Source organism: Gymnoscopelus braueri (assembly GCF_963280865.1).
Source record: "Gymnoscopelus braueri genome assembly, chromosome: 5".
In the NCBI taxonomy this organism is placed as follows: domain Eukaryota; kingdom Metazoa; phylum Chordata; class Actinopteri; order Myctophiformes; family Myctophidae; genus Gymnoscopelus; species Gymnoscopelus braueri.
This window is the reverse complement of record NC_137606.1, coordinates 52166696-52181931: the sequence shown is the minus strand read 5'-3', so window position 1 is coordinate 52181931 and position 15236 is coordinate 52166696. Positions and strand designations below refer to the sequence as shown.

General features: G+C 40.6%; 1 protein-coding gene across 1 annotated transcript in view; it reads right to left on the bottom strand.

Annotated features, from left to right (window-relative positions):
- Positions 1-1174: 1174 nt before the first annotated feature.
- The window catches only part of LOC308086083 (transforming growth factor beta-1 proprotein-like), a 28687-nt gene continuing 14625 nt past the window's right edge, over positions 1175-15236 (bottom strand). The window contains exons 3-7 of the mRNA XM_080429453.1: positions 10357-10632; positions 7598-7835; positions 5658-5808; positions 3944-4054; positions 1175-2876 (exon numbers count right to left, since the gene is read on the bottom strand). Of these exons, the coding sequence (XP_080285579.1) occupies positions 2829-2876; positions 3944-4054; positions 5658-5808; positions 7598-7835; positions 10357-10632 (824 nt within the window). The 3' untranslated portion in view covers positions 1175-2828. The remainder of the gene's footprint in view (positions 2877-3943; positions 4055-5657; positions 5809-7597; positions 7836-10356; positions 10633-15236) is intronic.

Genomic DNA, 15236 nt, shown 5'->3' with positions numbered 1-15236 from the left:
GCCGTGGAACAAGATAGCACAGATCACTGTCACTGTGTGTTTGGAGCCTGGAGCATCATCCTGAAACATGCACATGCACCCACACACACACACACACACACACACACACACACACACACACACACACACACACACACATACACACGTACACACACATGCACTGGTACTGTATATACAGCTTATGTAAGGTACTCTCTGCATTGAGCTGCTTGAGCCAGCCACGGTTGTGTCAGTGGGTTCAGTGTGTGTGTATGCGTGCACACGCACGCATACACACACACACACGCATACACACACACACATGCACACGCGCACACGCACACGCACACGCACACGCACACGCACACGCAGTGTGTTTAATTTTCCATGCAGTCACTGCTGCCCTTAAGTCTGGGACTTACCAACGGGTCCAGGCCTGCTCTCTTCATTCCCACTGCAGCCTCTCAGGGTTTTGCCAGTAATCCTTTGAGTACTGAGGGTGACAGAGTGACGGGGGCCGCGGTGGGGACGGGGTGGGGGGGCAGAGATTGTAAAAAAATATATTATAAACAGAAAATGTAAGAACAGATATGAGTGCATCCCTACGGGGGCTAAAGGCATCATGGGGTCGTTTGTTTGTTGCGTCAGACGACACAAATGGCATTTTCAATTGAAGAGTTGTCACGAGTTGAAAAGACATCGCTTTCTTCATTCAACACTTATTGTAAAGGTCGTAGGATGTATGGCGTACACATTATTCTGACGTTTTGGTCGAGAGGGTCGCAGGACGTATAGCATGCAAATGAGCCCCCAAATCAGCCTCAAGGGGGCTGCGCGTCCAGGAGTGTCGTATCGCCCCTCAAGGATGATATATCATGCTTAGTTGAGTGCTCTTGTTGCACGACAAAAGATCTGTCACTATCGTTGCGCGACACAACACATTAGCCCCCTTGTAAAGCATTTTGTGCGTCACTTTGCCGCAAAGGTGAATTCGGTGTATATTTGGTGTCCGGTTGTACTCATGCACTCAGGCACGCACACATACTACCTACGCTTAACACAAATACCGACACACACAAGCATTATTTATCCATCTGACCCTGATTTCCCCGAGTCATGCCCATCTCTGATAGCGTGTGTGCCACATCTTACTGAAAAACACATTCACTTCCAATAAATCTCCAACATCACAGAGCTCATTTAAAACATCACCGTTTATTTCAAATTAAGATATTTACAAAGGAGGGAGGATGACAAAACAGAATTAAGTGCAATATAAAACATGGACAACGGATCACAAAGTGTTTGTGTTGTTTTATTGCTAATGCCGGGATCATACTGGCTGAATTAAACCTCTTCAAAGGACTGGATTGTGCAAAGAGAGCGTCGCACAACAACAGACAACAAAAAGCAAGCAAAAAGTAGCCGATACTTCTTTGTACTTAAATAAAAGGCAGTAAATCGCTCCCTAATTTACTGTGGCAATGTAAAAACAGAGAGTGTGTGCATAGAGTCTGAATTGTGCTCCCTTAAAAACCAACACCACAGCCACATCCCCCCCTTAACCCCAGCCCTCTAAAAACAACAAGCTGGCCATAAAACGAGAGGGAGAGAAAAACATGGTGTCACCGCGATCACAACCACCCATATATTACTCATCCAGCCGTGACAACAGCGGGACAAGCTGACATTCAGCACATACAACGGCAGCACGGCCATGGCAAATCAAAAAACAACGTCTACTATTAATAATAATAATAATAAGCAAGTCAGAAGAAGTGATGGATGTTACAGAGGAAATATATTGGGCGGGGGGTGAGAGGGAGTTTCTCCCTCGGGTCAAAGAATGTCTGTGTTGGCTGCATTGCTGTCTGTCTGTCTGTCTGGCGTGGGGTAAGAAGTCCTTTATGGTGGAGTTGTTACCTGGAGAAACACCTGGTCCGTTCGTAAAAAAAACCCCACAGATTTCCCAGATTCAGCACCTTTTTCTTTTTTTTTGCGAAAGCATGACATGGCAGACAAACAAGAATGTCCTGGGTCTGCAGAATGGAAGAGCTCCTTCACTCAGCTTGGTCCCACAGTCCCTGGTTCTGATATCAGTCATGTTCTGATATCAGCCATGTTCTGATAATAATGTTCTTCGTTAATCATTCCCATCAACCACACATCATTCTACCATCTCATCATTGCCTTAAGCCTGGTTTATACTTTGTTGCACGGCGCAGTCTTGGCAACAACAAAAAAAATAGGCGACCTACAAGCTCACAGCGGTGAGCTTGTAGATCGCCTATTTTTGGCACGCGTACGCGCCTCCGTCGCAGGCCTACGTATAAATTAAGCAAATACTGTACAGCTCATCAGTCCAAAGGAACAAATAAATTAATCTGTTCAATTCAAGAAGCATACATTCTGGGGCTACAAGTTACAACTAGAAACATGTACTGTATATATATTCACAAATGAAATATTATCTATATCTATATCTATATATAAAAAAAATAAGTCCCTCTTCATGTCTGCTTCAGAAGTCACATGACGGCATGGGGCTCAGAGTCGGAGGAAGGGAATGCCGAAGGCTGCGCTGTCAAGATAGCAGCGTTTTATATTTGCTTTTTTTTTTGCCCTTTCCCTTCGCACGTCAACCTCTCTCTCTCTCTCTCTCTCTCTCTCTCTCTCTCTCTCTCTCTCTCTCTCTCTCTCTCTCTCTTCCTTGCTGGGTGTCTTTTCCACCGCAAACACTTCCCCCAGTTCCTCCACTTCAGAACGTGTTCATTCGATGTCTCTTGAGACGAGCGGCGACCGGATCCCAGACAAAAACCCGGAGGAGGCGATCGCTTGTTTCGCCCTTTTTAGCTACATTTGCAGGACTTCACGACCATGTTGGATAACTGCTCCACCTGCGGACAAACAAAACAACAGGACAGATCATGAAAAGCAGCGAAAATATCATCCGTGAATGTCTCCCGCCACTCACACCGTGCTGTAAAACCAGTGGTTTCTCAAAGTGGGGTCCGGCGGGGACCCCCATGCAGGGGTCCTTAAAGGTGGGTTACAGGGGGTCCCCCAGCAAAAATCTTAAAGGAGCTACACCATGAATTTTTTTTTATTTTTTTATATTTAATATCATATGGTGTATGTCCCTCAAACCTTTTTCAAAAGTTTGAGCCTAAATCATCACTCAGATATACTCATCCCAAGTCAATTGTGTCTGTTAATAAAAAAAGAATATTTAAAAAAAATATTTAAAAAAAAATGGAAAAATTCTGCATAAAAAGAAGCATCTAAGAAAAATACAAAATCGAAAAAAAAACACTTTGAACATTTTTGAACAATTCCACCAAGTGTTTGAGGTGCCTGTTTCACCCACTTCCGGGGGGCGGAGCCAAAATCAGAGCCCGAAGTATTTGTTCGTAGACCCCCACTTAGGGGGGGTAGAAAAAGTTTCGGAGCGATTCGGGCACTTTTCATTTAACATTGGGTTTGCCATCAATAATGTTTGTGACCTCATAAACATTTCTGGAAATCCATGAAATGAGAAGGAATGACTGAATTAAAAATAAAAAATTTTTTTGGGGTACAAGAGACACTGGGGACCCCAAAAAATACAAAAAAACAAGAAAAAAGTGATTTTCATGGTGTAGACCCTTTAAGTTTAACCACTTTAATCGTATATACATCGGCTATTTGAATATAGCTGATCTACAGCTCACAACGTGTTGCGATGCAACGCGTTAGATCTGATATGTTCAAAAAACTAATCTTGAAAAAAGTGAATTTAAAAGTTAACATTTTAACGACAAAAGGTTACCCTGGCATGAAATATTTTCAAAAGGGGAGGTCTCCATGGCCAAGTACATATTATATTGGAGGTCCTTGACATGAAAAAAAGTTTGAGAACCAGCACTGTAAATATTTGAGGTCAGCGTAGGTTTGGACTGCATGGTTAAGGTTGCGGTGTAGCTACCTTGTGTTGCCTTCCCACGTAGTAGAGGATGTTCAGCGGGTCGTAGGCCTGGGGGACGCAGCAGGGCTGGGCAGAGGCCCCTGGGTTGTGGTGTTTGTACAGAGCCAAGATCTGTATGTGATTATGTTTGCGGGGGGGAGAAAGAAGGAGGGGGGGGGGGGAAAAAACAGAAAACGCCAGAGAATTTAGCTTCACAATTCCATCATTGTCACCTTGACCTCCTGCCAAAAAGAATTGTAGCAGAGCGGGGCTAAATTGCGGAGTGATAACATATTCGTCAAAAAGACAGAACAGAGAGACGTGCACAATGTGTAAGAGAGGGGGAGGGAGAGAGAGAGAGAGAGAGAGAGAGAGAGAGAGAGAGAGAGAGACAGAGAGACAGAGATGGCGTGTGAGAACCCAGGACATGGCTGTTATTTGCTGACACGCTGCTGTGACAGTGTTACTTCATCTTGAGCCTCCAACTGTCACACAACCAAGATAGGTCACTACCTCATAAGAAATACAAGAACACCACAGAAGAACCAGGGCCAAAGTCAAAAACAGCACTTTGGTAAACAGAGCACATTATCAAGAGGCTGCTATTCCCACTGCTGTCACAGCAGCCTGAGCCAGTCCATATATTCTACAGTCGAACAAGGCGTAGCAGCGCACTGAAAGTCGATTCAGTTATTACTGCTGCTCATTGGTCTTACCCAAATGATGTCATTAGCATCAGCTTTCAAAAACGTTTTATTCTGTTTTTGAGTTTTTATGTAATCGCGACAGTTTCACGTAGTTATATTTACGTTGATAGAGAATCTCTACTTTGTTTCAGTGGATTCAAGTTGACACAAGTTGACAGCTCCATTGGCTTCCTGTCTCTTTCTGAATGAATTTTAAGGTCCGTTTTTTTGTTTTAAAATCTTTACATGGGCTGGTCCCTTCTTATCTCACGGAGCTTATTGAACCCTACTCTCTAGTGAGGGCTTTGGGGTCCGCTGACAAATCGCTCCTGGTGGTCCCTACAACGTGACCGTGCCTTTGCTGCTGCTGCTTCCACGCTCTGGAACAGCCAACCCCTACCCATTAGAACTGCTCAGTCCATCTGGGTTTTTAAATCTCGCCTCAAGACTCACTTCTTTTCATTAGCTTTTAATGTTGTTTAAACTTTTTGTCATTCACCTTGTTTCATTATGTTTTATTTTCTTGTTGTTGCCCTCCATGTACAGCACTTTGGTCAATTTCGATTGTTGTAAATGTGCTATATAAATACAGTTTGATTTGATTTGATAAGTGCCTTTCATTCCAACCACTCGCATCAGTCTTGTAGTTTTTAGCTTTGCTTTTAGGTACAGTAGTTGTATGTTCTATCTGTTCTGTTGTTGTCATGTTGTTAGTGTGGTGTTTTAGTGTTTTGGTAGTTGTATGTTCTCTCTGTTTTTGTCATGTTTTTTTTGGTGTGGGGACTACGGATGGAAACGAGCTTCTAGTTAAATCCGGCACGTTTACATGAGATCATGTTCAGTTGAATGTGCATTGTCCCGTCTAAATAAATAAATAAAGTAAAGTCTTAGCTAGCCCAATCCACGACATAGTCACGCGACAAGATCTACAAAAGTGGAAATACAAAGTTGACTAACGTCAACACTCCCCCCCCCCCCCCCCAGTCAAACAGTACAATCAATCATTATAACTATGTGGACACACTACACACGTGGATAGTTGCTGTTACCTGAGAGTATTTGTTCTCTGCGTTCCAGATGTAGGTACAGGAGCCCATGCAGTAGTTGGCATGGTAGCCCTTGGGTTTGTGAATCCACTTCCAACCGAGGTCCTTCCGAAAGTCGATCCAAAGCTTCCGGACGCAGCAGCTCTCAGTTTTGCTGCAACGGGAGGTGCAAAAAAACATAAAAACAATTTCAGGAGACAAAGAATTAAGAGGCGACTTGACTGTGTACCTCCTCTGATTTGGTTGCAAGTTGTGACTGTTGAGTTATTCTATCTACAGTATAAATTCCAGGAATCTCTCTCCGTCCGCATGTCTGTCAACTATTCCTTGGCGGGTGTGTCACTGAGGACAACTCATTCTCACACCTGTTCGCGTCAAGCGGGTGACGAGTTGGGGCAGGATTTCAACCATGCGTCACCCGTGTGATGCGACGGGACTCCCTTGCGTCAGACGGTGATGCAACAGGGCTCTCCCGTCGCCTTGCACGTTGACAAGGACAGATGATTTACCGTTCTAAGCTTATCGGCGTGCAACTCCAACGACACTGATTCGGCAGAAGCGGACTTTGCACCGCTGGCTTTCTGCATAGTTTTTTTCTGCATAGTCTGCATAGTCAAATTGCTATACTATATTGGATTAGTATAGTATTAGCAAAGATCATTTGTAAACAAAGTAACAAACAACATTCACTTTGGACAACACTGATGACTGCATTGCAAACAAATTTCAGCTATGAAGCCATCAAAGCTGAAAGGTCTGTGGAATACTTCCAAGCTAGTCTCAAATCTCTTAATGTGTCTCTTTAAACAACATCAGGTTGTAAGGAAGAAGAAGGAATAAGAAGAGTTTAATATACAGTAGAACACAATTTCATACAATATGTACTGTATAGTGGGGGGTTCCTGCTTCATCTCTCTCTCTCTCTAACCTAAGAGGTCCTTGACCTGAAGAAGCGTGGAAGACCCTTGGCTTATGCAATATACAGTATACTGTACATTGTTGTACGACAAATAGAGACAACAGCCTCTATTTGTGCTCTTTTCCTCCAAGCACCTTAACGTCCATATGTATATCATGCACAGTATAAGTATAACATGCACAGTATACATACATTGCTGCTATGCTCAGGCACCTTAGTTTTTTTAGTTTTTTATTATCTCAGGTACTTTGTAAATATGTAGATAACTTGTCTGGCCTTCTGTTGCTCTCTTGTTTTGATCTCCTTCCCACTTGCCCCCCACCCCCTCTTCTTCTCCCCCCCCCCCCCTCTTCTTTCTATGGAAACTAACGTTGCGATGGGAACGATGTACAAAAACGAATTTCACCCACTTTTTTACCTTGTAAACCTGTGATGTGACAATAAAACTGATTCTGATTCTGAACAGCCTAACTACAAGCTCACAATGCATCGCATCAGTGGTGGAAAAAGTACTCAAATTCTTTACTTAAGTAAAAGTACCAATACTGCAATATAAAAATACTCTGTTACAAGTACAAGTCCAGAATAAAAAATGTACTTGAGTAAAAGTACAAAAGTATTGGCATCAAAATGTGCTTAAAGTACCAAAAGTAAAAGTACTAAATATTTGAAAATAGCCTAGGTATAAAATAGGTTTAAAGTGGTTAATGTATGTTTCATTATATCATAATTTATATCTGAAAAGTAACTAGTAACTAAAGTTTTCAAGTAACTGTAGTGGAGTAAAAGTACAATATTTGCCTCTGAGATGTAGTGGAGTAGAAGTAAAAGTATTGGAAATTGGAAATACTCAAGTAAAGTACAAATACCTCAAAATTGTACTTAAGTACAGTACTTAAGTAAATGTACTTTCCACCACTGCATCGCATCATGGTACGTTGAGCTTGTAGATTGCTATTTCAGAATGACATATTTTTTTATGTGGGAAAAACTGTGAAAGTGCATAAGGCTGAATGGTCCTTACTCTGTGCAGGAGTCCTCTACGCCGCCGGCGGTGGAGCGCTTCTTGCGTGAGCTGAGCTGGCTGCTGCTGTTCTGGGGGATGGACTTGGCCAGGATGTAGGGCCTCTGCATGGTCTTGGCCAGCGTGGCGATGTCCCCCCTGCCTTCCCCCATGCCGGAGACGGTGAAGCCAAACGTGTCGTCCACCGTCGAGTCGCCACACTCACAGTAGAGCTTCAGCTGGAGCGCCTGCTCCTCCTCTGTGGGAACGCACCGGAGACACGCATTCACAAAAAAATACTTCTATTGTCTGATCTATCAGTATCACATATTATCATTATCAGTGGTGGAAAGTAACTAAGTACATTTACTTAAGTACTGTACTTAAGTACAATTTTGAGGTATTTGTACTTTACTTGAGTATTTCCAATTTCCAATACTTTTACTTCTACTCCACTACATCTCAGAGGCAAATATTGTACTTTTACTCCACTACATTTACTTGAAAACTTTAGTTACTAGTTACTTTTCAGATATAAATTATGATATAATGAAACATACATTAACCACTTTAGCCCTATTTTAAACCTAGGCTATTTGAAAATAGCAGATCTACAAGCTCACAACGCGTCGCATCGCGACGCGTTGTGAGCTTGTAGATCGGCTATTTTCAAATATTTAGTACTTCTACTTTTGGTACTTTAAGTACATTTTGATGCCAATACTTTTGTACTTTTACTAAAGTAAAATTTTAATTCTGGACTTTTACTTGTAACAGAGTATTTTTATATTGCAGTATTGCTACTTTTACTTAAGTAAATAATTTGAGTACTTTTTCCACCACTGATCATTATCATTTGAGTCACTTTTGATCTTGGTCTTTTTATTATCATTATGCTGAGATGTGTGTATATATTTGAGTGCCAAATCTTCCTAATTTAATTATAGTTGTAATCTAATTCTATCTCATACCTGAGTGCTGTAATAAATCAGTTTGCCCTCTGGGGTCAACATAGTTTTATCTTGGGTTATATTATCATATTATGTTAGCTTTAACTGATGTACACATCACACAACGGTGCCAAATCACTACATCAGAGGTGGGATAGGACAAGATACTGTCTCTTGTTATCAAATGATAGTGATCACTGTAATTGCTGGGTGTAGGAGCATGGAACAGTAAAACCTCCCGACCCACTAAACTAAGTAAACATTTGTTTTGGGCCCTGCGATTGGTTCAGGGCCCCTCTCCCTTCGAGACAATAATTTGTACACACTTGGAGTAAATTGCTTTCAACCTGGCCTAACCCTAGTCTCTCATAGCCAGCCAGACTCTCCACAGCTCCGCCCACTCTCCGCCTCAGCGGAGTGGGCGGAGCTGTGAAAGCTCTGGCTATGTATGCAAGACTAGGCCAGTGGTGCAAAAAGTACTCACATCTTTTACTTAAGTAAAAGTATCAATACTGCAATGTGGAAATACTCTGTTACAAACAAAAGTAAAGAATTCAAAAGTAAAAGTACAATATTTGGATCCGAGATGTAGTGGAGTAGACGTATTTTAGATTTTAGCTTTATATATATATATATAGTTTTTCAGAAAACCATTTAGAACAGTGGTATAGAACAGTAGTTCTCAAAAATTGCAGATATACAAGCTTGTATATCTGCTACAGAACATTTTCAGACGGGGAGGGGGGGGGGGGGTGTCCGCAGCCAAATACATATCCTTTTGGGGGGTCCTTGTGGTTTGAGAACTACTGATTTAGAAGGCATTCGTAGGATCGGCCTCAGGTCTTAATGGGTTGAGAGCTTAAAGACGGGGTGCCGTGATTTTCAGTGATCCCCCCCCCCCCCCCCTAAAACATAATCATCAGGTATTATGGTTATACTAACTAGGAGGAAGATTTTTTTCAAAAAAGTGTACAGAAATTGTTAAAATTATGTTTTTATGTGGACACGCCTCCAGTTCATTAAGTATACCTGGTTCTCACCTTAGCACCTCCTCCACCACCTTAGCACCACCCACCTGTCCTAGTCCCTCCTCCTCCTCCTCATGCCCACACCTGTTGTGTTATGATAATGAGGGGGAGGGTATGTTTTTACTATGTCACTAAAGGGCTGTTTTTCTATTGGCACGTTTGACCCGCAAGGTTTCAGCCAGTGGTGGAAAGTAACTAAGTACATTTACTTAAGTACTGTACTTAAGTACAATTTTTAGGTATTTGTACTTTACTTGAGTATTTCCAATTTCCAATACTTTTACTTCTACTCCACTACATCTCAGAGGCAAATATTGTACTTTAACTCCACTACAATTATTTGAGAACATTAGTTACTAGTTACTTTTCAGATATAAATTATGATATTATGAAACATACATTAACCACTTTAGCCCTGTTTTATACATAGGCTATTTGAAAATAGCCGATCTACAAGCTCACAACGCGTCGCGAAGCGACGCGTTGTGAGCTTGTAGATCTGCTATTTTCAAACATTTTAGTACTTTTACTTTTGGTACTTTAAGTACATTTTGATGCCAATACTTTTGTACTTTTACTCAAGTAAATTTTGAATTCTGGACTTTTACTTGTAACAGAGTATTTTTATTTTGCAGTATTGGTACTTTTACTTAAGTAAAGAATTTGAGTACTTTTTCCACCACTGGTTTCAGCCTCCAGGTAGAAACCTAAATAGTCAGAGAAGACATAAAACACCATAAAGACACCACCAGGGGGCTTAATGAAGTTCTATCAACCTCATAGACGAATAGAAGTGACTCACCGGTGCCCTTGAGCCACTTCTGCAGGGTCTCGGTGACATCGAAGGACAACCAGGTGTCCTTCATGCTGTTGGAGATGAATTTGGAGGCCAGGTAGAGGGCGTTGGCGCCCAGGCCCTCGTAGAGCTCCACCCGCTGCTGGTTGCTGATGGCGGGGTTCTTGATGTACATGCGCAGCTCGGCGCTGGTCAGCAGCGGGTAGTTGCCCACGCGCTGGCGCATCTGGCTGATGTTGAAGAACATCTGGTGGTTCTGCTTGGTGCTGGTGCTGCTGTTGCCTGTCATGTGGGAGAAGTGGAAATAATATCACAAAATAGATAATACTACTCTTTAACTCTTTAAGACCTGAGAACGCATCTGTGTGTCATTTTTAGATTTCGTTGGGCTATTCAAAAATAGCAGATCTACAAGCTCATAGCGCGGCACCGAGTGCCGCGCTATGAGCTTGTAGATCTGCTATTTTTGAAAAATCGTGAAAAATGTTGTGCAAATCTTTGAATATATATATATATTTAAAGCGAGCATTTCTAGCTAAAATGTTATTGCTTCTGGGGATTCTACAAATGTCTTCTAAATCAGTTTAAAACAGTTTTCTGAAACACTTATGTTGCTATAATATTAATGTCAGTGTCAAGGAGCCCCACAACGATATGTATTTGGCTGCGGACCCCCATCTAAAAAAAAAAAATTCCAGGGACCCCCAGAAGCAAAGATTTGAGTAAAAAACAATTGCTTTATAGATATATATTCAAAGATTTGCACAAAAAAAAACACGATTAAAAAAAAAATAGCAGATCTACAAGCTCATAGCGCGGCACTCGGTGCCGCGCTATGAGCTTGTATATCTGCTATTTTTGAATAGCCAAAAGTATAAAATATGGATAAAGTGGTTACACAGATGCGTCCCCCGGTCTTAAAGGGTTAAGGGTGGTTCTCAAAGTGGGGTCCGGGGCGGGGACCCACAGGGCTCCTTGAAAGGGTTCCAGGGGGTCCCCAAGCTAAATGTGTTAATTAATATAGCATCAAAATCAGTTCAGCCACTTGAAATGTACATACATCGGCTATTTGAAAAAATAGCCGATGTACAGTATGTACATTTCTTGAACAATTTTGAATAGTTTTGAAAACATTTTACAGCACAAATCTTGTATGGGGGTCCCTGGCACAAAAGGTCCACAGTTTTGTTGGTCACTACTCTTACAGGTACAATAAGCGAAATACCAATTTGCTGTCCACATGTATTGTGCTGCAACAACAGAAGAAGAAAGAAGCTCTGGGCTGAGTGGCTCAGTCAACAGGTGCTCTTCAGTGGAACAGGTGGGTAAATATAGAAACAAAGACCAAAGAACTACTACTGCTTATCCCCAAGACAATCAAGGAAATAATCACCAAGGGACTTAGTGTCTTGGTGATTATTTCCTTGATTGAGCTTTGATTCTTTCCTTGATTGAGCTTTAATAACCAAATGGACCCTTAGGAGTCAGTAACTCAGAGATTGTACAAATTTGAATTGAACCAAATACTGTACAGTAAAGGTCCTTTCGGTTCTATTTCTACACTCTAAAAAATTCAGTGTAGATTCCAGTGATAAAAACCTGTATCACATGGGGATTCGTGGCCTAATGCATATCACACTGGGGGTCCTTGAAATTCAAAGGGTTGCAGTGCATTGACCCCGACATGCTTGCTATAACTGAAAGTAACTCTGGATAATAGGCTCAGCTCTATGCTTCAAATGTGAACAAAGATAGCAGAAACTTTGCCTAACCCCTAGAAAAACACTAATTGCACATCTATTTGTGTAACTACAGTATAGATAAACATAGCTCTACACTAATTGGGTGTAGGCCTAGGGCTTGTTATTGTGAAATGACTCTGGAAAGATATGTGCTGATGAAAATATCAATCCTCAGCGAAATAATAAACCTTTGCTTGAAAGTTGAAGGTGTCTCATGCAATGCAACATTATAGAAATGCTCATAAAGACACATACCAAAGCAAAAGTGATAGTCTGAACGGAGCGGTCTCATATCATAGAGCCCCAACACTTGCCCGAGGAGATAAGGCTTTGTTGAATCTGTGCCCCGTTTTAAATCCCATCTGAAAACACACCTTTAAAAAGCTGCTTTTCAACCCCCAGCGCTCTTGATTTTAATGTACGTCGTTATTTGTTGTTATTGTGAGGCATTGTTTTTTATCTTTGTGTTGTGGATTCTTCTGTCAAGCACTTTGTGACTCTGTTCTTAAAAGGCGCTATACAAATAAAGTTTATTATTATTATTATCTGAAATGGATTTGAACCCAATCGCTGCAGCGTTCTCATCTGTCTATTTCAGATGTGCTTTCCTACAGTTCCCATGATGCATTTTTTTTACATGTAAGCATTGGCCTGCTGTGCCCCCTACGGTCTATTCATCGCCACCATTACATCAACCAGATTGATAATTTATGAAGTCAAGATCACACTGTACACGTAGTTCACACATACATGATGCTCTGTGGGATGGTTGGTATAGAGTCGTGGTGCAAAGACCGGCCTCCTTATTAACCATACACAACCATGTCATAGAGTGGCCTATCATGTATGTGTGAAACTATGTGTACACGTGAGGTCCTTCATGACCTGATTATGGAGCAGTGGATTCCCACACAGTAAAAAATATCGTTGTGTAAGGCAGAAACCTCTATTATAACTTTTTGTGTTTTTTTCTGTAAATTAACGTCCCTACTCGATCATACAGTGTCAGTGGTGGAAAAAGTACTCAAATTCTTTACTTAAGTAAAAGTACCAATACTGCAATATAAAAATGCTCTGTTACAAGTAGAAGTCCAGAATAAAAAATGTACTTGAGTAAAAGTACAAAAGTATTGGCATCAAAATGTACTTAAAGTACCAAAAGTAAAAGTACTAAATATTTGAAAATAGCAGATCTACAAGCTCACAACGCATCGCGATGCGTAGCCTAGGTATAAAAATAGGTTTAAAGTGGTTAATGTATGTTTCATTACATCATAATTTATATCTGAAAATAAGTAAAAGTACAGTATTTGCCTCTGAGATGTAGTGGAGTAGAAGTAAAAGTATTGGAAATTGGAAATACAAATACAAATTGAAAGTACAAATACCTCAAAATTGTACCGGCATTTTTCCGGTGATAGGTTAGATTTTTTTTACAGAGGCCAGTTCCGAATTGCAGCCACCTGTAACTGCTCTTTTAGAGCGGTTTTGAAGGAGAGTAAGGATTCACACTTTTTTTTTACGACCGTTGGTTGGGCATTCCACATTTTGGTAGCATAGCAGTAGAACGAATTTAACCCCTTGTTTGAGCCAAATCTGGGTTGAACGTGATTTGTGGTGCTCCCTCTGGTGTCGTGTTTGGGGACGTCTTTAACGTTCTTGAAGTAGTTTGACGGGTGCATGGGTGTCTTTGTATAACTTTGTAACTCTGATTGTGTACAAATGTAACTAAATGGGCCTGGCTACTTAGTTACATGTGCACACTTTCAGAGTTACACATAGATAAATTAACACTGAGAACTTTTACTGTGTAGGTGTCGTTTCATTATTTTTTTTTTCTGCAATTGAAGGCTTGCGGAGAGATTCAAAAGCAACACATCAAAATCCTTTTACTGAAGTGTTTAAAAAAAGGACCCAACAAAGGGTCAGTTTTTACACTCCCACACAGTTAAAAGTAACACACAGGATTTTACCGTGTTTTACAACATGCTCTCACTTGCTAAACATCTGATTACGTGTTAAAATGAAGGCCAGAGGATTATGTCATAACCATCCTATCTTTTCCATTACTTACTTACATACCGGAATTCTTTCACTTGGGGAGTGGGGTATTTTTCCAAACTATGCAATTGTAACCTTTTTCTCTATACTTTACTTATACATTGTTATAATAGTATAATAATAATAATAATAATAATAATAATAATAATAATAATAATAATAATAATAATAATAATAATAATAATAATAATGTAGAAGACAGTAGTAGTAATAGTAATAGTTGTAGTTGTAGTAGTGTAGTAGTAACAGCAGTAGTATTATATGTATTCATCTGTATCCGTGCCACATGAATCTGACAGTGACATCACATGTTTGATTAAACACACAATTACTTTGACTAAACTGTATTAAGACCACTGCAATTTATGACATTGTTATTGTTATCATAAGTTTTTTTTTATTTTTTATTAAGATCCCCATTAGTCTACACCTTAGTGGAGACTATTCTTCCTGGGGTCCAGGCAAAAACAACACAATACAAATCATAAAATGCAGTACAACATAATCAATGTTAGTGAACAAAAACACAAACTTATAGAACAGCATTTATATTAACAATAACAAATCGAATTAAAAACAAAACATAACAGGTTTGTCTGTCCGAAAATACCAAAAATAATAACCTAATCTAATCTAATTTCCTTTCTGATTATTGCTTCCTTAAGTTACTTTTTGAAAGCAAATGTATTTCTTGTTAGAGTCAAATGTGGGGGAGCACATTCCAGTATGCAATGGCTCTGTACATTACTGTTTTCTTAAGTGCATTGATTCTGGGCAGAGGTAAAGTAAAGTGACCACTTGATGCCTGTCTAGTATTAAAACCATGTTTTTCATTTGCAAGTAATAGCTGTAAAAACAAACTAAAGGGTTTCTGTGAGGAATACACATTCTTTAAAAACAGAATAAGCCAGTCTTTCATCCACCCTCCTCCATGACAGCCTGGCATGCATAGCATCCAACACTACTCCTGACAGAGCAGTGAAGTGCTAGTCTTGCCGCTCTGTTCTGAGCAAGCTGAAGTTTACCAAGTTCTTGCTTTGATGCACTAGACCAGATAACAGGACAGTAGTCCAGATTTGACAG